This window comes from Vombatus ursinus, unplaced genomic scaffold (assembly GCF_900497805.2).
Source record: "Vombatus ursinus unplaced genomic scaffold, bare-nosed wombat genome assembly UNPS02014781.1, whole genome shotgun sequence".
In the NCBI taxonomy this organism is placed as follows: domain Eukaryota; kingdom Metazoa; phylum Chordata; class Mammalia; order Diprotodontia; family Vombatidae; genus Vombatus; species Vombatus ursinus.
Window position 1 is genome coordinate 40,999,513 of NW_020954559.1, and position 26,294 is coordinate 41,025,806.

General features: G+C 38.3%; 1 protein-coding gene across 1 annotated transcript in view; it reads right to left on the reverse strand.

Annotated features, from left to right (window-relative positions):
- LOC114046211 (E3 ubiquitin-protein ligase SH3RF3-like) overlaps positions 1–26,294 on the reverse strand; it is a 515,095-nt gene that overhangs the window by 67,859 nt on the left and 420,942 nt on the right. Inside the window, exons 5-6 of the mRNA XM_027866460.1 lie at positions 18,052–18,222; positions 6,764–7,017 (exon numbers count right to left, since the gene is read on the reverse strand). Of these exons, the coding sequence (XP_027722261.1) occupies positions 6,764–7,017; positions 18,052–18,222 (425 nt within the window). The remainder of the gene's footprint in view (positions 1–6,763; positions 7,018–18,051; positions 18,223–26,294) is intronic.

Genomic DNA, 26,294 nt, shown 5'->3' on the forward strand with positions numbered 1-26,294 from the left:
AAGTCTTAAGTATCATAAATCCCAATTACACATAGCCAAACTGAGGCTTAGAAAGATTAAATGACTGCAATTATATATATATATATATATATACACATATATATACATATATATGATGAGAGAAATGATTATTATTCTCCTGTATTAATAACTAATTATTGAATTAGGATCAAGGATTTTTCCCTTTTTCTATTTCCTTATTCAGAAATCAGCCCCTGTAGGTTATTCAGGATGACTTTGAAGTACAGGGCTCATAATGAAAGGGAAAACTCAGATTGAAAGGTGAAGAAATTTTAGTTTAGGTGAATTGATGGATTCTGGTCCATTGTGTTTTAGTCAAACAAGTTTGGGAAAATGTGGATTTTCCTTTTTGTCAAATGGGTGATATGGGTATAGATTAATCTCTTTGACCAAAACTGAGTGATCAGAGTCACATCCTCTAGCCTCTCATTAGAATAACCCACCTCTCATTATAATATTCTTCTTATTGCTTCTTAACCAATCAGAGTCAATTGCCACCCTCAGAAACACTCTTCCAAGGTCATGTAAGTGCTAAGTGGGTTTCATAAGGAGTCTTTGGCATTCGAGAGAGCCAGAGACCCCTTTTATTAATTACCTGCCAGCATGATTAATAAATGATTAATTACCCAGAAACTATGTCTCTCAAACTTTTTATATGTCACACTTTGGTCTCCTTGAGTCCATTGCTTTGCCTACTATACCATAGTGCTTGGTAAGAAAATCATTCAACCCTCCACCAAAGCAACTGTATCCATAGCAATAGTAAGCAAGAAAAAATCCTCAGGTATATAGTTAAAGCAAGTATAAAAATCCCTGATTGAGGGGTGATAATTGAGTGTAATTAATTGAGTAAATAATTGAATGTACTATTTTGTTAAAAGCTTTTTCTGCATCTATTGAGATAATGTATAAAACTCCCTGATTGGGGGTGAGTGGAAGGCAGGAGGTATAGAGAACCAGGAAAATACGCCTAGGGATCTGCCTTAAAAATATGCTCAACATTACCCTTATATTCTGACTTTATTTTTCTTCTTTTTTCTTTTTTTGGCGGGGGGGGCAATTGGAGTTAAGTGACTTGCCCAGGGTCACACAGCTAGTAAGTGTCAAGTGTTTGGTCTGAGGCAACCCTTATATTCTTAAAGGTACAAAGCACACTTCACTCTGTGTGTCTCTCCTTGCTGAAATGAGGATCTATGGCTGCCAATGCAAGAGGAAAGCAGTGTAAACTCCTTCCAAGTAGGGATTATTTCGTTCTTTTTATTTGCCTCCCCATCATCGAGCACAATGCCTGGCACATAGTATATACTTTGATTGATTAGTCTCTCTGTACTCTGCTCTTGTTAGATTGTATAGAGAAAATTATATTCCATTCTAGGCAACACATTCTAGGAAGGATATTGCCACAAGGTAGTAAATCCAGAGGAAGGTAACCAGGATAGAGAGGTAAGCAGAAACTATGCCATACAAAACTAGACTGACACAACTAGGAGAACAGAAGACTGAGAAGGGGAGGATGCATTGGTGCACTTTTCCCCTTCAAATGAACTTGTATTAATTATCTGTACACATGTATTCTTCCACTATAACACAGGCTCCGGAAAGGCGATGTTTGCTTTACTTTTGTGTCTGTAGTCCTATCATCTGGCACAGTGTCCTGCCCATAATGAACATTTAATAAATGCTGGTTGGCTGGAATTTAAATGATAGCTATTTTCAAGCATGTGAAGGGCTGTCATGTGTCAGAAGGGACTCAGTTTGGCCTCTTTGGCCTGAGAAAGCAAAAACTAGAAGCAACAGAGTCCTACCAAATTGCTTTTATGACATAAATGTGGTGCTGATACCTAGACTAGAAAGAACAGAAACTGAGAAAGGAAACTATAGACCAATTTCCCTAATGAATATTGACGCAAAAATGTTAAAGAAAATACTAGCAAGGAGATTAGAGCAAGATATCATGAAGATCATATACTATAACCAGGTGGGATTTATACAAGGAATGTAGGGCTGGTTCAATATTAGGAAAACAATCAGCATAATTGACCATATCAATATCAAAAAACATATGATTATCTTAATAGATGCAGAAAAAACTTTTGACAAAATATTACACTTAATTATTTACACTCAATTAGTACCCCCAATTAGGGATTTTTATACATGCTTTAACTATATACCTGAGGATTTTTTCTTGCTTACCATTGCTATGGATGCAGCTGTTTTGATGGAGGGTTGAATGATTTTCTAGGGTAACTAATTATTACGAAACACTGTGGTATAGTGGATGAAGCAATGGACTCAAGGAGACCTAAGTATGATATATAAAATGTTGAGACATAGTTTCTGGGTAATTAATCATTTATTAATCATGTTAGCAGATAATTAACAAAAGGGGTCAGTGACACTCTAGAATGCCAAAGACTCCTCATAGAATCCACTCAACACTTATATGCCCTTGGAAGAGTGAGTGTTCCTGAGGGTGGCAATTGACTCTGATTGGTTAACAAGTAATGTGAAGAATATTATAATGATATAATAATATTATAAATTAAAAACACTAGAAAGCATATGAATAAATGGAGCTTTCCTTAAAATGATAAGTAGTATCTACCTAAAACCACCAGCAAGCATTATCTATAATGAGGATAAGCCTTCCCAACAAGATCTAAGGTGAAATAAGAATGCCCATTATCACCACTATGATTCAGTATTATACCAAAAATGCTAGCTATAGCAATAAGACAAGAAAAAGATTTTGAAAGAATTAGAAAAAGCAATGAAGAAACAAAACTATAACTCTTTGCAGATGATATGAAGGTATACTTAGAGAACCCTAGAGAATCAACTAAAGACCTAGCTGAAACAATGAACAACTTTAGCAAAGCTGCAGTACATAAAATAAAACCACATAAATCATCAACATTTCTATATATTACCAACAAAGTCCAGCAGCAAGAGATAGGGAAATTCCATTTAAAATAACTATAGACAATGTAAAATACTTGGGACTCTACCTGCCATGATGAACTCAGGAACTATAAGAACACAAATACAAAACACTTTTCACACAAATAAAGACAGATCTAAACAACTGGAGAAATATTATTGCTCATGGGTAGCTGAGCAAATATGATAAAAATTACAATTCAACCTAATTTACTTATTCAGTGCCATGCCAATCAAACTACCAAAAATTATTTTATAAAGCTAGGAAAAATAATAACAAAATTCATCTGGAAAAACAAAAGATCAAGAATGTCAAGGGAACAAATGGAAAAAAATATTAAGGAAGATAGCAGTGCCAGATCTCAAGCTGAATTACAAAGTGGTAATCATGAAAACAATCTGGTACTGGCTAAGAAATAGAGTGGAAGATCAATGGAATAGATTAGGTATATAATACATAGTAATATTAAGTGACCATAGTAATCTAGTATTTAATAAATGCAAAGATTCAAGCTTTTGGGACAAGAACTCACTATTTGACAAAAAACTACTGAGAAAACCAGAAAGCAGTCTGGTAGAAACTAGGTATAGACCAACATCTCACACTGTATACCAAGATAAGGTCAAAATGGGTACATGATTTACACATAAAGGTTGATAACATAAGCAAATTAAGAGAGCATGGAATAGTTTATCTGTCAGATTTATGGGTAAGGGAAGAATTTAGGACCAAAGAAGATAAAAAGAGCATTACAAAATGTAAAATAGATAATTTTGATTATATAAAATTTAAAAGTTTTTGCACAAACAAACCTAATGCAACCAAAATTATAAAGAAAGCAGGAAACAGGAAATTTTTCACAATAAGCATCTTTGATAAAGGCCTCATTTCTCAAATATATAGAGAACTGAATGAAATCTATGAAAATACAAGTCATTCCCCAATTGATAAATGGTCAAAAGACATGAACAGGAAGTTTTCAGCAAAGAAATCAAAGCTCTCTATAGTCATATGAATAAATGCTCTAAATCATTTTTGATTAAAGAAATGCAAATTAAAATAACTCTGAGGTACCACTTCATATCTATCAGATTGGCTAATATGACAGAAAAGGAAAATGATAAATGTTGGCAAGGATGTAGAAATGCACTGTTGCAAATGCACACTAGTGCACTATTGATGGAGTTGTGAACTGATCCAACTATTCTGGAAAGAAATTTGAAACTATATCCAAAAGGCCATAAAATCATTTGTATCCTTAGACTCAGCAACATCACTACTGGGTCTGTATCCCAAAGAGATCAAATAAAGAGGAAAAAGACCTATAAGTACAAAAATGTTTTTATTTATAGCAAAAATATCTATAGCAGCTCTTTTTCTGGTGGCAAAGAATTGGAAATTGAGGGGATACCCATCAATTGGGGAATGACTGAACAAGTTGTAGCATATGATTATAACAATGCTACTGTGCTATAGGAAATGATGAGCAGAATAGTTTCAGAAAAACCTGGGAAGTCTAATATGAACTCATGCTAAGTAAAGTGAGCAGAACCAGGAGAACATTGCACATAGTAACAGCAATATTGTAATGATAGTCAACTGTAAAAGACTTAGCTATTCTGTTCAAGACAATCATCCAGGACAGTTTCAAAGGACTCATGAAGAAAAATCTTTCTATATCCAGAGAGAAAACTGATGAACTTTTGTGTGCAGATTGAAGCATAATTTTTCACTTTATTTTTCTTACTCCCCCCGCCCCCAACATGGTTAATATGGAACTGTTTGGCGTGATTTCATATGGACAATTTATATCCCATTTTTTTTTGCCTTCTCAATGGGTAGGTGAGGGGAGGGAGGGAAATAATTTGGAACTCAAAATTTAAAATAAATGATTGTTAAGAAAAATAAATTTAAAAAAACAACAACATAGAAGCAACAGGTGAAAGCTAGGAGTGGGGAAGATTTTGGCAGAGCATGAAATAAAAATTGCCTCCCAATTAGAACTGTCTAATGAAAGGGGCAGCTAGGTGACACAGTGGATAGAGTCCTGGAGTCAGAAAGACTCTTCTTCATGAGTTCAAAGCTGGTCTCAGACACTTACTAGGTGTGTGACCTTGGACAAATCACTTAACCCTGTTTGCCTCAGTTTCTCATCTATAAAATGAACTGGAGAAGGAAATGGCAAACCATTCCAATATCTTTCCTGAGAAAACCTCAAATGGGATCATGAAGAGCTGGACATGAGTGAAAAATGACTAAGTAACACAATATGGAAAGGTGCAACTAGGTGGCACAATGGAGATAGAGCACTGGGCCTGGAGTCAGGAAGCCCTGAATTCAAATGTGACCTGAGACACTTACGAACTGTGTAACCCTGGGCAAGTCATTTAACTCTGTTTGCCTCAGTTTCCTTATCTGTAAAATGAACTGGAGAAGGAAATGGCAAACCACTCTTGTACCTTTGCTAAGAAAACCCCAAATGGGGTCGTGAAGAGTTGGACACAACTGTAACAACTAAACAACAATAAAATATGGAAAAGGTTGTTCTTGGATGGTTTCCTCATCAGATTCCTCATCACTGGAAAGTCTTTAAGTAGATGACCACTTGTCAGAAAATGCTGTAGTGGGGATGTCTGTTCATGTATGCAGTGGGCAAGATGATCCCCTCAGGTCTCTACCAGTTCTATGAACAGTGATATGTTTACCCCAGTTTCTCTGATTCTACCAGTCATCACTCTGGTGGGATTACAGGCTATTCCCTCTGGGTATATGGCTTCATGGTTTCTTTTTTTAATCACACTGCAGAATTGCCTTTGTTCTCCAAATAGGGAAATTAGTCTGGCTTCTCAGGCCTAAGAGGCCAAAATTGAATCTCTCCTTTTCTATAACAGCCCTTCACATACTTAAAAATAGCTATCATCTCAATTCAAGCCAACCAACCATTTCCTAGGCTGGGGTAGGAAAGATAAAGAAAGGGAAAATCTGCTTCATTTAAAAGGGACAAGGTTACATCCATGTGTTTTTTATTATTCTGACAGTGCCATGCTACTTAGCACAGCATCTTAAGATCATTATACAACTTCAGCCCCTAGCATCTTCAGAGGAGTCCAGCCCCACATAGTACTCACTAGCACAACACTTTGCTTTCAAAACAAGCTGTTTACTTTTTTTTTTTTTGCCTCCAAGACCCACCCAATTATTTCTTTTCATCTCATGCCATCCAGAGGCAAGCTAGCCCTCTTAACAGAGTCAGTCTGGCTGTGGATGAGACTGAAACATAAACAAAAAACATCAATATGATACCCATCTTCTTCAATCTCCCACATCATGTTCTTAGACACACTTCTGAGATGGAGCCCCTCTGAGATCTGGGGCTTCCTTATCATCTGTTCTGTGATATACTGCCTAACTGGGAGATTTTGAACTAGATGGCATATGGAAAGTGCTGTGTGATTGAACAACTATTGCCTCATCCATGGGTTGATTGTAGGCGCCAGTGTTAATCTTATTAGTCGATTCTGTTCTCTGGCTACAATAAAAGTGTAAATATTTGTAAATTCTCTAATCTGTTTCAGCTGCTGCAATAGAATAATTTGATAAAACCAAGTAAACTTCCCCAAGATTAACAGAAGTTTATGACTATGATAAGCAAATGAAACTTCCCCCTACAGTAGGCTAGCTGAGAGATAGGTCAAAAAATTTTTTTTTCAGAAGGCTTATGCATCAGGGACTCCTGCCTGTCAAACCCTGATGATACAGAATATGAAGTAACAGGTACAAGTTAATCAGCATACTTACCTATCTGCATGGCACTTCGAGACTGACTGGCTGCCTGCTGAGCTGAATGCCTCAGACAATTGCTCAAAGGAGGAGAAGCTGCCTGGTGCTGGGGATGGGTCTGAGGTGCAGTGAGTGGAACAATGGGTCTGACAGTAGTGGCTGGGTTGGTCAGGCTTCCACCTCCTGGAAGAGCAGCTCCTGCCATCCCTTTAGCCAGCGGAGACCCTCCAGGAATATTATTCCGAGGCTGCCCAGCTCCTCCTATAGGAACCCTGCGAAATACAGCAGAATGGAATAAGGTGAAAGGATTCTGAAGCAGACTTACCAGGCAGGTCATCTATAGGGAGAAACACCATCAGCTCTTTGTAGGACCTAAAAGTAGAAGGTCATGTAAATGGTCCTGGAAGGTCTGGTCATGAAAACATTTTGAGAGAAATTTTCACACTCGAACAATGTTCATTCTTAGATGAGACCAGGCCAATAAGATGACTCTTGGAAAATTTATGATGCCCCTGTTCTCAATAGGAATGCTCTGGAGAACATAACAGAGAAATGAACCTTTACCAAAAATAAATCAGGAAACAGCAGAGTTTTTTGCTTTAGGGAAGAAAGCATAGTCAAAAGAATGTTGAATTTGGAGTCAGAGGACCAATGTTCACAACCTAGGTTCTACAAATTACTACCTGTGACTGTAGACAAATCAATTCACCTTTCTGAATCTCCATTTCCTTATGTATATGTTACTTAGTTTAGACTAGATGACCTCTAAAGTCCTTTCCAGTTCTATGATCCTAATTAATTCTTAAAATTACACAAAAACAAAAACAAAAAAACTCTGACCACATCTAGATGAAACTAATGACTCAGCTTCATCTGATCAGGATGTTTTATGGAAGGGATGGGGCAATCCAACAATTAGTTGATTCCGTCTGGACACATCCTTCATTCCATTTCCAAAGGCCTTTGACCAAAACTTCTGGGAAATGGAACAGAGGACATTTCTGTGCCTTGATCAGGAATGTCCAGGGCTGTTGAATTTCAAGACCAGGAACTGATATTTTTTACATCAAAGTTTTAAAATGAAACTCAGTTGAAAGTGTTTAAGAAATCCAAAAGGAAGGAGTTGGCAGAACTACCTTCAAAGTATTCCTCCCTGTGCTAATTCCTTATGCTGTTTCTGGACACTGAATTGCAGCGATGTAGTGGATTCCTAGGTTTTCTAAGAAAAGTAGCTAGAGGAACCAAAAACATTATATCTGGTCCCAGGGACACTGAGGTGACAACTAGTAGCTGGGGAAACATCTGCCTAATATTCAGTCCCAAAACAGAATGGAGACAAATTGGAAAAGGGCCCATCTTGTGCCATGACAGTGACATATTCACAAGTGATGGTTTTGTAACATGGGGTCAGGGCTTCAATCAGAAAGAAGGTCCCTTGAGCCTGAATGCAATACTTATGTTTAGTGGATATGGAAAAATAAAAGGTCTCATCAACAAGCATTCAACTGTCAAGATGGGATGGGGCTTTTCTTAAACCATTGTAACAGCTCTGAAAATAGCTCCTTATGAGGACCTTAGTCAGAAAACTAGCAAGGAATGCTGATTTGATTGCATCTGCTACCTGTCGAACTGCCTTTCATGCTAAGAGGTAATAAAAACAAACAAAATAAAGAGGGCTGGTGCAGTATTGTTACTTATTTGCAAGACCACACCAAAAGTGCTGAACAGCTTTGCTAAAACAGTGCATTTGAAGGAAACTCAAAGCCTATTATTTATTCTATCAGTACTGACAATACTTCAGTGAGACACCAACAGAGAAGGAAACCTATAATAATAATAGGTGATATTTATATAGTATTTTATACTTTATAAAGCATTTCACATACTTAATCTCATTTGAACCTCAACTCTGTGAGGTTGGTAATGTAGATATTATCTTCACTGTGTAGATGAAGAAATTGAATAAAAAGAGATTAAATGATTTTCCCATGAGCCATAAAACTGATCTGATAGAAGTGAATCTGTTTTGTATTAGGGCCTTTGAGAATGGTCCAGTGATGGAGCCTTCAAAATTTTCCTTAGTGTGAGAAGTTTTCATGTAGCTTCTAGTAATTCACCATACTTTCTTCTTCCCTTTTTCTAAACCCCCAAATTCAACTGAACGTGAATGCATTAAGCACTTCCATGTATCAGCCATTGTGGTCAGCACTGGGGATGCAGAGATAAAAAAAAAAGAGGAAAAAAAAAGAAATGGCTCATTTCTCTAAGGATCTTACATTCTACTGACTGAGCTTAAAGGTTATTGGAGGGTAAGAAACCCATAAAAACTTGAATAGGTTTTGGTATGATGGGTACTATGTGATTAAGGGTACATGTACAAAGATTCCTACCCCACCCACCATCCCTTTACTCTTTTATCTTTTCTCTAAAAATGGATATAACTTTATTTCTATTCAAAAATTGTTTTCTGATTTTTGTTGGTTTTTATATCACTTTCATTTCTGAAAATGTCCCTCCTGATTCCTTAAACTGTGAATCATCCCTTGTAACTGAGAATTAAAAGAGAAAAAAGACAGTTCAGCAAAACTAACCAACAAGTAAAGCAAGTCTGAAAGTATATGCAATATTCTATATCCATAGTGTCCTGCCTCTCCAAAGAAGGGAGGGAATACATATTCTTATCTCTCCTCCAGGGGCATATTGTAGTCATTATAATTTCACAGCATTCAGTTTTGTTTAAGGAATATTTTATAATTGTAATGTCTTGAGAGTACCTTGGTAGACTGACTCCCAGGTACATTTTGTAATCATTTTAAATAGGAGTTCCCCTTCTATTATTTCCTACTGGATTTTGTTATTGCTGTATAGCACAGTTCTTGAACTTTTTGGTATCAGGACCCCTTAACATTCTTTAAAATGCAAAGAACTATTGTTTATGTGACTTATATCTATTGATATTTACCATATTTGAAATAAAAACTGATAGTTTATTTATTAAATAATTTAAAATAATAAACCCATTACATATGAACATAAATAACATATTTTTATGAAAAATAACTATTTGTCAAAAGAAAAAAATTAGTAAGAAGAGTGACATTCTTTTACATATTTTTGCAAATCTCTTTAATATCTGGCTTACCAAAAGACAGCTGGATTCTCATATCTGCTTCTGAATTCAATATGTTGTGATAGGTTATTTTGGTTGAATTATATGAAGAAAATCTGGCTTCCCACAGATATGTAGTTAGAAAAGGAGGAAGTACTTTCATAAGTAAATTATGTCAGTATTATTATGAAGATAGTTTTGACCTTGTGGCCCCCATTAAAGGGTTTGGAGGACTCTCAAAAGCCTACAGATGAAACTTTGAAAAGAAATGTATGATTTCCATGGATTTTTTTTTTTTGCATCCTGATACTTTACTAAAGCTCTTAGCTCTATTAATTTCTTTGTTGATTCTCTGTGTTTTCTAAATGAATTGCCAGTTTGTAATCAGCAAAGACATTTTGTCTCCTCTTTGTCTTTGTTTATAGCTTTAATTTCTTTTTCTTGTCTAGTTTCTATGACTTGCTCTGTTGTTTTCAGTTGAGTCTGACTCTTTGTGATCTCATTTGGGGTTTTCTTGGCAAAGGTACTGGAATGGTTTGCCATTTTTTCTCCAACTCATTTTACAGATGAGGAAACTGAGATAAAGAAAGTGAAATAACTTGCCCAGGGTCACATAGCTAGTAATTGTTTGAGACCAGGTTTGAAGTTAGGAAGATGAATCTTCCCAACCCTAGACTTGGCACTCTAAACACTGTGATGCCCAGCTGCCCAATTTGCTATTACTAACTTATCTAAAACTATATTGAATAAAAATGGGAAAAGAAGACACCCTTGCTTTACTTCTGTATGTATTGTCTAAGCTTCTAGTGCATGCCTACTATAAATAATGCTAACTTTTGTCTTTAGATATATTTCTTATCATATTAAGAATGGCCTCAACTGTATTACTTTTAATCTTGTAGCTTCAACTATTTTTTGGGAACAGTTATTTCATCAGCTTGAGGAATGCTTGATGAGTTCCATAGAACTCATTCTACAAACTCAGATTATGACCCCTTTAAATTAAGAATTAGTAGTTAAATACTAAAAGATCATTAGAGGCACATAGAAATTGTTCAGAGTTACATAGCTAGGAAATGTAAAAGATGAGATATGAATCCAGATCTTAACTCAAATTCTAGCACACTATCCACTAGTTTCTGCTGCCTCTATTCTGATTATAATCAATAATAATAATAGCTAACATTTACATAGTGCTTATTATGTGCTAGGCACTGTGCTAAGCACTTTACAAATATTATCTCATTTGATCTCATGACAATCCTGGAAGAGAGATGCTATTATTATCCCCACTTTACAGATGAGGAAATTTGCCTAGGGTCACACAGCTAGTAAGTGTCCAAGCCATGGTCAGATTTTAAGTGAGGTTTTCCTGACTTCAGGTCCAGTGTAGTGATGCTACCTAAAATGATGCTTATCCTAATCAGTTAAGAGTTAAAATGCCCCCTAAATAAATGAGAATGTTTTATGATCTGTAGGTGGCATTTGGGGTGGTGGTGGTGGCATTTTTCATGAGTTAATGAATGATTCACTCTAAGAATACGAGAAAATCCTGCCTTGTAAAAGAAAAGAGAAAACAATAAAAAGGATGAATGGAGCAAATGGAGACTTAACTTAGGGTCGAAAAGCTGATTGACTGAAAAGCAGGGGGACTGACCTTCTTGTCTGAGACTTTTCCCTCCAGGAAATCTATTTTCATAGTAGGGAAGGATCTTACACACTGATCCCAACCTAAGGTTAATGGAGTGAGAGTACTATATCAACAATTAGTATGTTGAACTTAATTCTTCTGTGAGGGCTCTAATAAAATTTAGTTATGTAGTTTACATTGGAAAATAATTACCTTTATCTCTATGTACAAAGGAAGGCAGTGTGGTATGGGGGTGGGAGGTGGCGGGAAATAGGGAAATCACTGGATTCTAGAGGAAAACCAAAGGATTAAGGTCACATCTTAGAACTGCTACTTAAAATCTATGGAATCTTAGAAGAATCACTTAAATACTCTAGGTTTCAGTTTCCTTCTCTAGGAACGAAAACATTGAATCTGATAATCACCAAAAAAAGGGAGGGGAACAAAGACTACACAGTATAAGCTAGTGAGCTTGACTTTGATTCCTTTTTTATTTCCTTTTTTTGATACGGTAACTAAACTTAGGAGAGGAGAAGAATTCTGTGGATAAGGTTTAGCTTTGCTGTTGTTGTTTAGTCATTTCAGTCATGTCTGACCCTTCACGATCCCATTTGAGGTTTTCTTGACAAAGATACTGGAGTGGTTTGCCATTTCCTTCTCCACCTCCTTTTACAGATGAGGAAACTGAGGCAAACAGAGTGAAATGACTTGCCCAGAGTCACATAGCTATTATGTGTCTGAGGCCAAATTTGAACTCAGGAAGATGTCTTCCTGATTCCAAGCCCAGTGCTCTATCCACTGAGCCATCCACCTGACCCATGGTTTAAATAAACTTTGGCAAGGTGTCTGATTAAGTATCTCCTACTATTCTTTTGAATAAGATGGTAAGATTTGGACAAGCTGACAATAGATAGGTTCAGACTTGACCAGACTGAGATGCAGTTAATGTTTCAATGTCCATATGGCAGGAGATTTCCAATAGAACCCTCCAGGGATCTGTGCTTGGCAATGGGCTCTGTAACATTTTTAATCAATGACTTGGAGAAGGCATGGATGGCACAGTCATCAAATCTGCAGATGGGAGCTAACACAGCAGATGAGTCAGGATTCAAAATGATCTTGACAGGTTAGAGCACTGGGCTGAATCTCTAAGATGAAATTCAATAGGGATAGGGTGCACTTACATTTGGATATAAAAAAAATCAGCTTCACAAGTACAAGATAAGGGAGGCACAGTCAGACTGTGGTTGTTCCAAGAAAGATCTGGGCTGTTTAAGTAGTCTGCAAACTCAGTATGAGTTAGTAGGGACATGTGGCAGTCAATAAAGCTAATGTGATTTTGGGCTGAATGAATGAATGATAAAGCATTTCTTAAGTACTTACTTTGTGCCAGGAACTATACTAAGTGCTATGGATATAAACACAAGCAAGTAAGGCAGTACCTGTCCTCAAGGAGCTTACTTGTTAATGAAAAAAAAAAACCATGAAGGGAAATTAGAAAAAGGAGAGGCAGCATGGTTTGGTAATGGCTGGGAAGTGACATGGAAACCTGACCCCAGAGTAAGATATGGAAAACAAATTCACCTAGCAGAGGCCAGGTATTTCTAGTGGTGATGGTGATTGATATTGAAGAAGATGGCCAGAATGGAGGTACCATGATCTGGAAATGGCCAGGAAATGATGAGAAGGCCTGTCTGTAGAAAAGATAAGGTGGAAGCATAATTATTTGACTTTAGAGGCTCTCCAGAGGAGTCCAGGTGTCTCTAGAGGGAGTGGGTTGAGGAGAATGGATGCAGTGAGAGGCACTGTTTCCAGGAATAGAGAGATGATCCTACCACTATTCTCTGCCTTCATCAGACCTTATCTGGAGATTGTGTTCTGTCCTGGGCACATATGAAGGACACTGATGAGTTGAATAATATCCAGAGGAGGTTATCCAATATAGTGAAGGGCCTTGAGCTCATCTCATATGAGGATTAGTTTAAAAAATTGGGTCTATTTAGTCTGGAGAAGAGAAGACTGGGGATGGATGGGAGTGGTACAAGATAGCTGTCTTCAAATACTGAAGGGCTGTTATATATAGGAGGGCTTAGATTTATTTTGCTTAGTCCTAAAGGGCAAACCAGCAGCAATGGATTCTTCTTGTTGCCAAGTCATTTTTTATTTGTGTCCTACTCTTTGTGACCCCATTTGGTTCTTTCTTTTTTTTGGCAAAGATAGTAGTGTGATTTGTCATTTCCTTCTGAAGTTCATTTTACAGATGAGGGACTGAGATGAACAGGATTAAGTGACCTGACTGGGGTTACGTAGCTAGTTAAGTGTGGGAGGCTGGATTTGAACTCAGGTCTTCCTGACTCCAGGCCCAGCACTCTCCCCACTTTGCCACCTAGCTGTCCCAATGGGTAGAAGACAAAAAATATAAATTTAAAAAATATAAATATATTTATACAAACATAAATTTAAAAAATATAAATTTAATCTTGATAACAGAAAAAAAATTCCTAAGCAGAGTGGGATTTCTTTGAGAGATGGTAGGTCTTCCATCCTTAAGGGTTCTCAAGTAGAGGACAGAGAACTACTATGTGATAATGGGGATTCCTTCTGGGTATCAGTTAAACTAGATGCCTGTGAGGTTCCTTCCAACTCTCAGATTCTGTGATCTTTAAGATGCCATTAAATGCAAAATCCTTTGACATTATGGAAAATCACGATTTCACAGATCCCCCAAAAATGAGCTATGATTGGCCTGGTATAAACCAGACCTTCTAGTGACAAATGATGATATTTTTCCCTTCCAAAGATTCTTTATGCTTAGGCGCAGATCTATTTGATGACATGGTCAGCTCTCAGACTCCCAAAATGGCACTCCCCTACCACATTCTGTTCATTTATTTCATAGCCAAGTTATTTTGTCAAATCCAGGTGGAGGAATGTAGGTTAACGAGCAGTTTAAGCATTAAGAGGGAGTAGTGTTAATCTTCATTGACTGAAATGCAACTCTAGATCTGTCAGAACCAATTATTTTCACTGACTCAAGTGGCTTCCAAATGGGAAACAAAAATACACTGTTGGCATTTGTTGCTATATCTCCTGTCATTGGACATTGCTCAGCTGCAGGTGAACTTTCAAGGTTATTTTGCCAAAGGATTGCAATGAATTAGGAGAAATATTTTTTTTGGGGGGGATGGTAGGAGCTAAAAGACAGCCAGCTAACACTGGCATTTGAAACCAATACTCAGATCTTCCTTCTTTAAAATCTAGCACTGGAATGCTAACATCTGGGGAAGTTATTGCACACCAATTAAAAAAGTGCTATCAAAACAGAGGAGGGAGAATTTAGAAACCAAACATGCTTCCTTTCTCTCTCATTTGACACAGATAAGCCATGGGGAAAATCCACCTGCCCCACATGCTTTTGCTGTCTACTTTGTGGTTTTCTAACATGTCCTTATTGTGGATCATGTGAAGGGTGTGACTTGATCTGATATTACCTCCCTGGACCTCTGAATCTTCAAGTTCTTATGCCCATGGTCAGTCAAGAAAGGTTTATTAAGAGTCTACTAGGTGCCAGGCACTGGGCAGCTAGGTGGCACTGTGGATAGAGTGCCAGGCCTGGAGTCAGGAAGACTCATCTTCCTGAGTTCAAATCTGGTCTCAGACACTTACTAGCTGTGTGATCCTGGGCAAGTCACTAAATCCTGTTTGCCTCGGTTTCCTCATCTATAAAATGAGCTATCAAAGGAAAAGGCAAACCCCCTCTCTGCCAACACCCCTCTCCCAGAAAAATGGAAGTCATGAACAATTGATCACAACTGAAAAATGACTCCACAACAAATGTGCCAGGAACTATGCTGGAGAATAGAGATATAAAGATAAAAATGAAACAATCCCTGGCCTAAGGGAGTTTACATTCTACTGTGAGAAAGAATGTGTCATACACACACATACATATATATTCTCTTTTAAGATAGAATGTAAACTCTGTTAGGCCAAGGACTGCTTCATCTTTGCCTTTATATCGCTATTTGCATATATACATACATATATATGTGTGTGTGTGTGTGTGTGTGTGTGTATGTGTGTGTGGATATATACACATTTACACAAAAAGAGAATAAATAAATGGTAATTAAATACCAGGTAATTTGAAAGGGAGGGCACTAGGGGTTGTTGTTCATCCTTTGTTCTTTTCTTTTTTTTTTTTCTAGGTAATGGGGTTAAGTGACTTGCCCAGGGTCACACAGCTAGTAAGTGTTATATGTCTGAACGCCAGTTTGAACTCAGGTCCTCTTGACTCCAGGGCCGGTGTTTTATCCACTACCCCACCTAGCCGCCCTCATCCTTTGTTCTTGAAGAGGACCAATGACTAGCAGTAGGAGGCTGAAGAAGGGTACTATGTAGGAGGTAACACTCAAGTTCCATCTTGAAGGTAATCAGGGATGCTATAAGGTAGAGGTGAAGAGAGTGTTCATTCCAGGCCTAGGGGACAGCTAGGGCAAATGTACGGACATGAGAGATGGAATGTCACACGTGAAGGAGAGAAGAGGTCAGTGTGGTCCAGGGTGGCCCAAAAGACTACCCAAAAAAGAAAGTCCTTGAGAATTCCATGAGAATGTTAGGTCACTGTGAGTAGGGATTATTTCATTCTTTGTATTTTAATCTCCAGCACTGAGAATAGTGCCTGACACATAGTAGACACTAAATAAATACTAGCTGATTGATTTAGATATCACAGTGTAAGAACCCCTGGCTAAGGAATATAAATGGGTAAACTCAACAATCTGAGATAAATCACTTAGTTATCTCTCCAATCTCCTAACTAAAAAGGGGTTCATTAACTTCTATATAAGTCTGATGAGCTGTAAAATATGACTTATTATGTGTAGTTAGTCCATGTTCAGGTATATTAGTACTGTTTGTGGCTTCCCTATTGTTGAGTCCAGTCCTTGCAAAGAGAAGGTACCAAATAAATTTTTTTTTTGGTTACACTCACCTGTCTCAGCCATATGTACGTGGTGGCGCACATCTGTAATCCCAGATCCCGGGGAAGGTGATATTGACTAGTCGATCTCTTGAGCTCAAGCCTTCTGATCTGCAGTGGGCTACTGTGATTGGGTATCCATACCAGGTTCAGCATCACTTTGATGAATCCCTGGGAGGACGTCTATGTTTGTGGGAATGTGGACCACCAGGTTACCCAAGGAGGGGTCAATTGGCCCAGGTAGGAAATGGGGCATGTCAAAGTTCCTGTGCTAATTAATGGTGGGATCAGGCCTAAAAATAGGTATTGTTCTTCTAGCCTTGGTGAGGTAGGGAAACCCAGCCTGCCCTAAAATATATATAAAGAATGAATATATATATATATATATATATATATATGTATGTGTGTATATATATATATGTATGTGTGCATATATATATACATAAATGAAATGTCTCCTCAATGACATTGGGAACTTAATGACCTTAGGCCTAAGGTATGCTCTTGTGCCTAGTATGTAATAGATGCCCAATGCAGGAGGCATGCAAAGTCTACTCCTGACTCTCTGCTTTGGGTTAATTTGCTTCTGCGCACAGTCAGACCCCATATATTTAAAAAGATCATAATTAATATATTACATTAAACTCTCTCAATAATTTCATGCAACTGTACAAGGACACAATTTGGCCAATGATTTATAATACCATGCCTATGGAACGCTAATGTTTCACCAAGTACTCTGCTTTTGTGGAATCAATTTGTTTCATTCAGTGAGAATATTCTCACATTTTTACCTGTTGTGGATTTTTAATGCAAAATGAGTTAACACTCTTTTCCTCTATTATTAACTACTGTCTCTGAGCTAGTTAGGAGAATTTCACAGATGGAAGTGACCTTAAAGCTCAACTAGGTCAACTGCCTTTAAGTAACTTATCAGATACTAAGTAAAATATAATTAGGAAGATAGCTTATTGAATTATATTTAGAACTAAACAGGACCTTAAAACTATCTAGGCAGGCCCCTCATCCCCATTTCACAGATGAGAAAACTGAGGCCCAGAAAGACATGCTTTACCCAAGGTTATAATTATGAAAGGAAGAATTTGAACCCATTCCCCCTGATTCTAGAGTCAGTGTTCTTTCTGATTAATCATGAGCCCTCCCTCATGCAAACGGATTGGAATGACAAATGGACTGGTACTGCAAGCATTCTCTCAATTGAGAGCCTGGGTTGTTAGAGTTTTGGATTGTATTAAAACTGGGCATTTTCCTAGATGCATTCCTCTAAAGTATTTCCATGCCAAAACAAAGCTAGGAAGGCGAGCATGGAAGGCTTCTTCAGTACGTTCCCAGATGTAGAAGGGAAATTTAGTCCGATATTAGCTAAAAGGTGCGAGTGAAAAAGTTCTGTCAGTTCCCTTTAAAAAAATTTCACCATTCTTCCCAAAGTCAAACAAAGATGACTTCTAGATACTTACAATTACGGTATAATCTCGCATTTTCTGTTATCTTTTGGGCCTTGAAGAAAAGTGTGGAGGGGACTGCTGTAACTCAAAAAGCAAGACTATTTGCTTTATTCTCCTCACCTGGAGACAGGAGTCACGTAGTTTCCTGGGAAGACTCCAGAGATCCCAGTTCTCAGGGATGTTCCCTTGAACCAGCCATCTTGACACTTCTCAATGACTCGGTACATCTCCCCCTTACGTAGTTCCAACTCATCATTCTTCTGTGGCTTATATGCATAAAGTGCTAGGTATCTGTGGAAGGAAGCCACACACCAAAGGGTAAGGCAAGGTGCTTGATTAAAGAAGAAAGAATAAGGCTACTGGACTTAACTTGTGCTGCCCCATACTCATGGGATGACCTTTAGTGAGTCATCTTACCATCTGATATTGTATATATATAAAAATCAGGATCAAGTGACTTGCTCCAGATCACACAGCTAATAAGTGTTGGAGGCTAGATTTGAACTCAGGTCCTCCTGACTTCAAGACCAGTGTACCATCCACTGTGCCGCCTAGCTGCCCTCATCTAAAGATATTCTTCAAATATGACATCTCTTTTCGGGGGGAAAGTCAGGTATGAACCAAGGAGTTTGTAATGGTAATAGCTAACATGTATATTATGCTTTAAGGCATACAAAGTACTTTTCATTTATTACCTTATTTGATCCTGCCAACCACCCTGTGAGATAGATGATATTGGAAACACAAAGGAGATTGGTCCAGGGTCATACAGTTATTAATTATCTGATTCAGGATTTCAATCCAGGCCTTCCTGGCTCCAAGCCCAATATGCTGGCTACTATATCACCTACCAATGATTTTCCAACTTCAGTTTAGGTGAGGGCTTTCTTTACCCATCTTGCTCTGTACCACCATAGGAGTTTTGATCATGGAGGTTTCAAACTGCTCAAGAAAACATGAATCAATTGCATCTGCCTACGAAGCACAGCAGAAGCATCAAAAAATCTCAGGAAAAATTTTGGGATGAAAATCACTAGACTAACAGATGATTGTTTATTTCATAAGTTGAGCTGACATGATAGTTTCAGGCTCCCTAGGGTCACAAAAGAGTCCAGACCCCTCATCTCTAAACACTTCCCTTATACTTAGAGAATGACCTCTCTTCAGGAGAGTATGGAAGACAATGACAGTAATAACAACAAGCAGAGTATAATAATAATGATAGTGTAAGGCAGAGGGCTATAGTGGAAAGAGCGCTGGCCTTGGAATCAGGAAGGTTTGGGTTTAAGCCTGGCCCCTGACATATGTTGGTTATATAACCCCAGGCAAGTCACTTAACTCAGTATTCGAGGCAGCTAAGACATGAGTGGGGAATCCAGGCCTCAAGGCCACATGTGGCTCTTTAGGTCCTCAAGTGCAGCCCTTTGACTGAATCCAAATTCACAGAAGAAATCCCCTTAATAAAAGGATTTGGTCTGTAAAACTTGAACTCAGTCAAAAGGCAGTATCCAAGGATCTAGAAGGCCTTGAGGTTGCAGGTTCTCCACCCCTGGTCTAAGACTACTAATGGCAGAGAACTGCATTAGTGGAGGGAATTCTTTCACCTGGGAGTTCCATATAGAATTAATGAAATCACAGGTCTAGTCCCTAACCCTAATGCTTATAAAGCTAATAATTATAGCTGATATTTTTATAGTGCTTCAAGATTTACAAAGAACTTAACATACATTATTTGAATTGATCCTTATGACAACCACATAGAGTAGATAGCATAGACATGATTATGCCTCTATTTTAGAGATGAAGAAAGCGAGGGTAAGGAATAAAGTTTACTAAGTAAGAAAAGAAGTCTTTTACGACAAGCTAATGAGTTTCTATCAGTGTATCAGGGTGGAGTAATAACACAGCAGATCTCTGTAGATTTCTTGGATTTAAAAAAAAGCAAACAGGAAATTTTCACATATTTCAAAATTCCTAATCCTACATACCCTAAATACTTTCTTCCTACAGTCAGTTACAGGCAGTTACTTTCTTTTTCTTTCTCTTCCTTCCTTCCTTCCTCCCTCACACTCTCTCCATCTCCCTCCTCCATATCCTCTCTCTCACTTCTTCCTGTCCTCTTCCTTTAGGGACATACCTTGAATAATGAAATAATGACAAATCTTTTCAAAAAGTGAAGGAAATGTAAAGATGAACGTTGAAAATTAAGAATGACTTTTCTCCTTTGGGGAGAATAAGTAAACCTATTATCAAAAAAAAAAATTCCACCTAGATCTTCATGAGCATAAATATTCAAATTTCTGCTGCTATCCCCAGGTGAGGAAAAATAAATCCAAGGTATCTGGGTCCCCTTTTCATGTTTGTTCAATTTTGAGTGCCGTTTGCTGGTAATACTGAAGGATGACTAGAAATAGAAAAGCCATATGAAAATAGAATTTACATAACAAAAGCTAGCGTGACCTTAAAATGGTGATAGTTTCCTATGGCAAGGAGGAGGGGCTCCAGACACACTGCTGAGCTGAGACAAAGAATATATGGGAGAGGAAGGCAGAGAAAGAAGGTCTCTGCCATGACTGGAGGCTTGTAAACCAATAAAAATGATACACAGCTTTTTTATTTCTGATTTCAAGGAAATATAATTGAAGAATAAATCCTGCTTAAGTTTGCCTCATTCTGCCTCTTTATGATGTCAGAAAAATCTTTTTGATTCCGTGGACAGTAAATAAACAGAAGTAATGAACAGAATACCAAGTGTTGGGTAACAGTTCCTTGGGGTGTGCTTAGGTTGATGTGCTTGGCTCCATTTTTCTTGTGCACATGGTACGAGGCCCTAATTAAATAATTATATTGCATTATTCACCAGATGGGAGAAACCATTGTGTATAGTCTTTGTTCATTTTGCATAATCAGGTAGCAAAAACGAGGTCTCATTAACTGCCTGACAGAAAACAAGAGGCTCCATACATCCCCAAGCACGTTAAAATAAAATCTCCTGACTTGAAATCTTCTTGTTCGGTGGTTATCCAGACCTGCCCTATTGGTCTGCTGGAATATAATGGTTGGGTCAAGATAGCATATGGTACCACTGGCTTCATTTAGGCCAATAATTATCTTATCTGTACCATACTGTATTGAACAACAAAAGTAAGTAGTCTCACACGGAAAGGGATGTGTTTACATTTACGAGCTGTGGCGAGTAAAATAAAAATAATATTGCCGAGGGTTCCGGGCTATTGATCTGCTCGGGGCCTGCCACAAACACTGGGAAGCCTCCTCCTTCCTTATTTTCCATATGGGGTGATGCTTTTGGCAAGTTTGGTAAATATTTTCAGATGAAAGGGACACAGAATCTGGGCCCTCCTGCTCTGGTACCCAAGAGTCACCCTCAAAGAGTTTCTTTTGTTTGATCAGAGTCCTGGCACAAGCCCTAAGCCTTATTCACAGCTAGCCCGTATGGTGTCATGTACATGTGTGCCGCAGATCATAAAACACTTTAATGAGAAAAGTCTTTGGTTTCATTGAAATCATATGCAGAGTGTCTCCCACCCCTCAAGTTTCTGTTTTCACTTCTCTGGTAAGTTTTCCTTCTCTTGAGAAGTCTTTTCTAAACTTGTTACCACATAAGTTTCAAGGTGAAAAGAAAATGGTAACCTCTCTAAGCAGGATATTTTTTACTGATTCTAATATCTTATGCAAGGTTTGTATTCTTTTCTCCTATTCAGCTCCCCAGCTAACACTATCTCTCCTACCCACAAAATGTGTGGATTCTTCTGCAGCTGTGTTCTCCTGTGACATCTGAGGCCTACTGGGGGAATTTGGACCAAATGGCACCTATTTGATTCCCTGTCAAGGTGAATACCCATAGAGTGTAGAGGAGGAGCAGCCCCAGGTCCCTCTCTGTTGGAAAATGTAAGGCCCAAGATAAAATTTAGCTGTTGGATATGCTTGGGATGCATTCCTTCCTTACCTCTGACTCAGTTTCCCTTAAGCTGTAGTCAAGGTAGCATCTTCTGCATGAAGGCTTTCCTGATAGCCCCAACTAGACCTCCTTTCCAAACTGCCTTGTATTTAACTTTGTCTGTGTATATGCATACAAGTATGTATGCATACATGCATGTATGTATTGGGCAGCTAGGTGGTGCAGTGGATAGAGTGCTGGACATGGAGTGAGGAAGACTCATCTTCATGAGTTCAAATCCAGCCTCAGACACTTACTATGTGACCCTGGGCAGGTCATTTAACACCTTTTGCCTCAGTTTACAGATTCTTCAATATCTGCTAAATGAGCTGGAGAAGGAAATGGCAAACTGCTTCAGTATCTTTGCCAAGAAAACCCAAAATGGGGTCACAAAGAGTCGAGCATGACTGAAGTGACTCAACAACAAAAATGCATCTATTTACTAGGAGGGAGAAGTTTTCTTGCCCTCTCTTCTTCCTCACCAAGTGGAAAAAAAAAAGAAAAACAGAACTTTTCTAACAAATATGCACAATTAAGCAAAACAAATTCCCACGTTGACTATATAAAAAGTCATGTAATATTCTACTATTTGAGTATCACCTCTGTCAGGAGGTGGGTAGCATGATTCATCGATCCTCTAAAATTGTGGATGGTCCTTGATCAGAGTTCTTAAGTCTGTCCATGGAGTTATTCTATAAATTGCTCTTGTGGTTCTGCTGACTTCACTCAATTCATACGAGTTTTCCCAGGTTTCTCTGAAACCAACTTCCTTTACAACTTCTTTTGCTCTCTCTCACTCTCCTAAATTGGCGGCTAATCTCATTCCAGTGACTTAATTCCTTTCTCTGTAATTCACATAATGAAACATGATAAGTGCATAGTGGGAGAAGAGTGAAGTGGAAATAAATGGAAGCAGGCCCACGGGAAGAATGGGAAGAAAAGCAAAGACCACTGGGGAAACTATCACAAGAAACAGATATAAAAAAAGAGTAGAGAAAAGTCAGCATAAAAAGATGAAACATGAGTGTTGAAGGAATTGTAGGATCAGAGATGTAGGGCTGAAAGAAACCTCACAGGCCACGTAGTCCAACCCCCAACATTTTGCAGTCGGGGAAACTGAGGCCCAGAGAGGGCTGACTTGTCCAAAGCCACGTGTAGAAAGCATCTAGTCTCCTGATTTAAGAGCCACTGCTTTAGGGAGGTGAAGCTCAATCAATAGCAGAGGACAAGTGAAGGGACAGTATGGCATAAAGTAGTGGTCTTGAAACTTTTTAACTGAATACTCTGATGCACAAAAGACCTTTGACTATGCATTCTGCAAACAGTTATATAATTATTGTTATTGGTCAGTTGTGTCTGACTCTTTGTGGCCTCGTTTGTTTTTTCAAAGATACTGGAGTGGTTTGCCATTTCTTTTTTCAGCTCATTTTACAGATGAGGAAACTGAGAGAAACAGGGTTAAGTGACTTGCCCAGGGTCATACAGTTAATAAGTATATGAGGTCACATTTGAACTCACGTCTTTTTGACTCTAGGCCTAGTGCCCTATCCACTGTGCCACTTAGCTGCCCTATAGGTATGTAATTACCTACTTAGAAGTTGTAGAAGATACTACTGTAATAATAATTATATCAAATTTAAAATTTACACAAAGATAAAATTTAAAAAGGATGAGATAATGATAAAACAATATGTGATCCTAGGATTAATAGATGCTAGAATCAATAGGAAACCTCTGGAGTTTATTAAATAAGAGAGTAATATTTTAGGAAGTCACTTTGGCTGGATTCTGGAGGATGGGTTAGATTAGGTGGAGATTTGAAGCAGGGGAACCAATTAGGAGGCTATTGCAATAGTCTAGGAGAGATGTGATGAGGTATTGAACTAAGATGGTACCTTTGTGAGTGGAGAGAAGGGAGCATCTGTTATGGTAACAAGATTTGGCAACTGATTGGATATGTGGCGTGAGAATGAGGAGTTGAGGATGATGCCAAGGTGACTAGAAGGATGGTGGTAGCTTCCCTGGATAGAAAAGATGGAAAGGAGGGAGATAGTTGAGAGGAAAGGCAGAGATTTGTGATGTAGGTCAAAGCTTGTACATACCTACTCTGCAACTTGTTCTGTGCCTCTAAAAACCAAAGAGCTCTTACTTAAAACACCCTACTGGGGGGTAGGGTATAATGGCATTAAGAGATTGGATGGTAAGTTTTGTCTACATGACCAGGTACCTACAACGACTAGGAAGTAGTATTGTGAGTCCACAGCCCAGCGAAGCAACAGGGAGAAGGTAGAGTAGGTACTACTGATTGATGAGTGAGTAGGGTCATAGAGTTGTGTTGAAGACAAGCCAACAGCTGACTATTGGGAAGATAGAATAGAACCTATCATCCAACAATAGATTGATCACATATCCTTAGGATCATGCCATGATTGTCTGGCTACCTAGGACTAACATAGCACCTATACTTCGAAGGCAACTAGGTGGTGCACTGAGAGCCAAGAAGAACCAAGTTCAAATCTGGCCTTAGACATTTGCTAGCTGTGTAATACTGGGCAAGTTGCTTAACTCTATTTGCCTGCATTTCCTCATCTGTTAAATGAGCTGGAGAAGGAAATGGCTAACCACTCCAATATCTTTGCCAAGAAAACCCCAAATGGGATTATAAAGAGTCAGACATGACTGAAACAATTGAACAACAACAATAATGTACTAGGTATTGGGGGGGAGGTATATACACAGTGGATGAATTAATACAATTCCTAAAGAGCTTTCATTCTAAAGGGAAGGGGAAAGAGCGGTAGTCTCTTGTGTGGTTCAGGTTGAGGAAGTCAAGATGCTTCAAGTCACTTGGGAGAATCCTATGCACTCTCTACCCAGACTATGCAGCACAGGCTACTCCATGGATTTCAAGGATAACTCCCAGCTGCTGCCTGGACCACCCCTCCCCCCTACCTCCACCTCTCAACTTATGTCACTGATACCATAAAACAGCTGGAGCAGAACAGGAAAATGAGAGAACAGGGGGCAGCAAATGGTAATTGAACAAACTATTGCCAAATGAGCCCCATTCTCTTATTCCTCTTCCTTTCCCAGTGTGGGAGCATCTTGCACCTTATGTCCACTGACTATATTAGCCAAATAGCTAGCTGTCCAAACAGGAGACCATAAAACCTGGAATGATATCTGGGAGGGCCAGCTGTCCCAGGTCGCCTTGGGAGAACTCTGTGAAGAATGTAGAAAAAGCAACTGCCCACATGATGCTTAGTCAGGGCTCTTAGCATCTCACTTTCACAGCCATCAAACTCACACCCAAAATTCAAAAATAAAGCAGGGTGTTAGTCATTTTTTTAAAGGAAAAAAAGGGAATGTGAAATCATAAAAGTCAGTTTGCCTGATACTTAAGTATGATTAATAGTTATAAGATTTTTATGCCCCTAAGGGAAAATTATTTGTAAAAAAATTAAGTTCATTAACATTGGGTAGTGAGTTAATGTTTTCTCAATCTTTTATGAACTACTTATCTCACTGTGCCATTGCCTTCAGGGTAGCTAGGTAGCGCAATAGTGCACAGAGTGTGGGGGCCTAAAGTCAGGAAGACTCATCTTCCTGAGTTCAAATCTGACCTCAGTTCAAATCTTCCTCAAATCTGGCTGTGTGACCCTGAGCAAGTCACTTGAATCTGTTTGCCTCAGTTTCCTCATCTGTAAAGTGAGCTGGGGAAGGAAATGGCAAACCCCATTTCATTTAATAAATGAAAATGTAGATTCTTGATATTCATAGGAAAACAGATCTAGAATTAAAAGGGACTACAGAAGCCATCTAGTCCAACCCCTTCATTGTATAGATAAGGGATCCAAGGGAGACTAAGTGATTTGTCCAAGGTCACAAAAATAATAATTCTCAAAAGTGAGATTTGAACCCAGGACCTCTGACTCCAAAGCCAGAACTCTTTCCAACTGAGCCATGCTGAGGCTAAAGCATCTTTTTCTTCATAAAAAATTTGTTAGTAATTTAAATTTCTTCTTCTGTTTAAAATATACATACAAACACATTCTATTTTAGAAGAAATAACAAAATTAGCAATGAACAGACAAAAGTTCTGTAACATATCCTCTGCCCAATTTGTGTGATTCTCATGAGATACCTAATGGCACTAAGATCCAACGATATAACTAGATTACTATGTTTTCTTTTGCAACTTTTCAATTTAGGATATGATAATAGACTGATATTGCTATGTAGTCCCTGGTGCACCATCCCTCTTCTCTACCTCTCAGCAGAGGATTTCCCTTTTGTATTCTTCTAAAAGATAACTAAGACTATCCATTCTAAATTTTCCTCTTCTCCCAAATTCTACATTTCAGATCTCTTCAACATTCTTTTTTCTCTCTACTTTTGCAGTAGG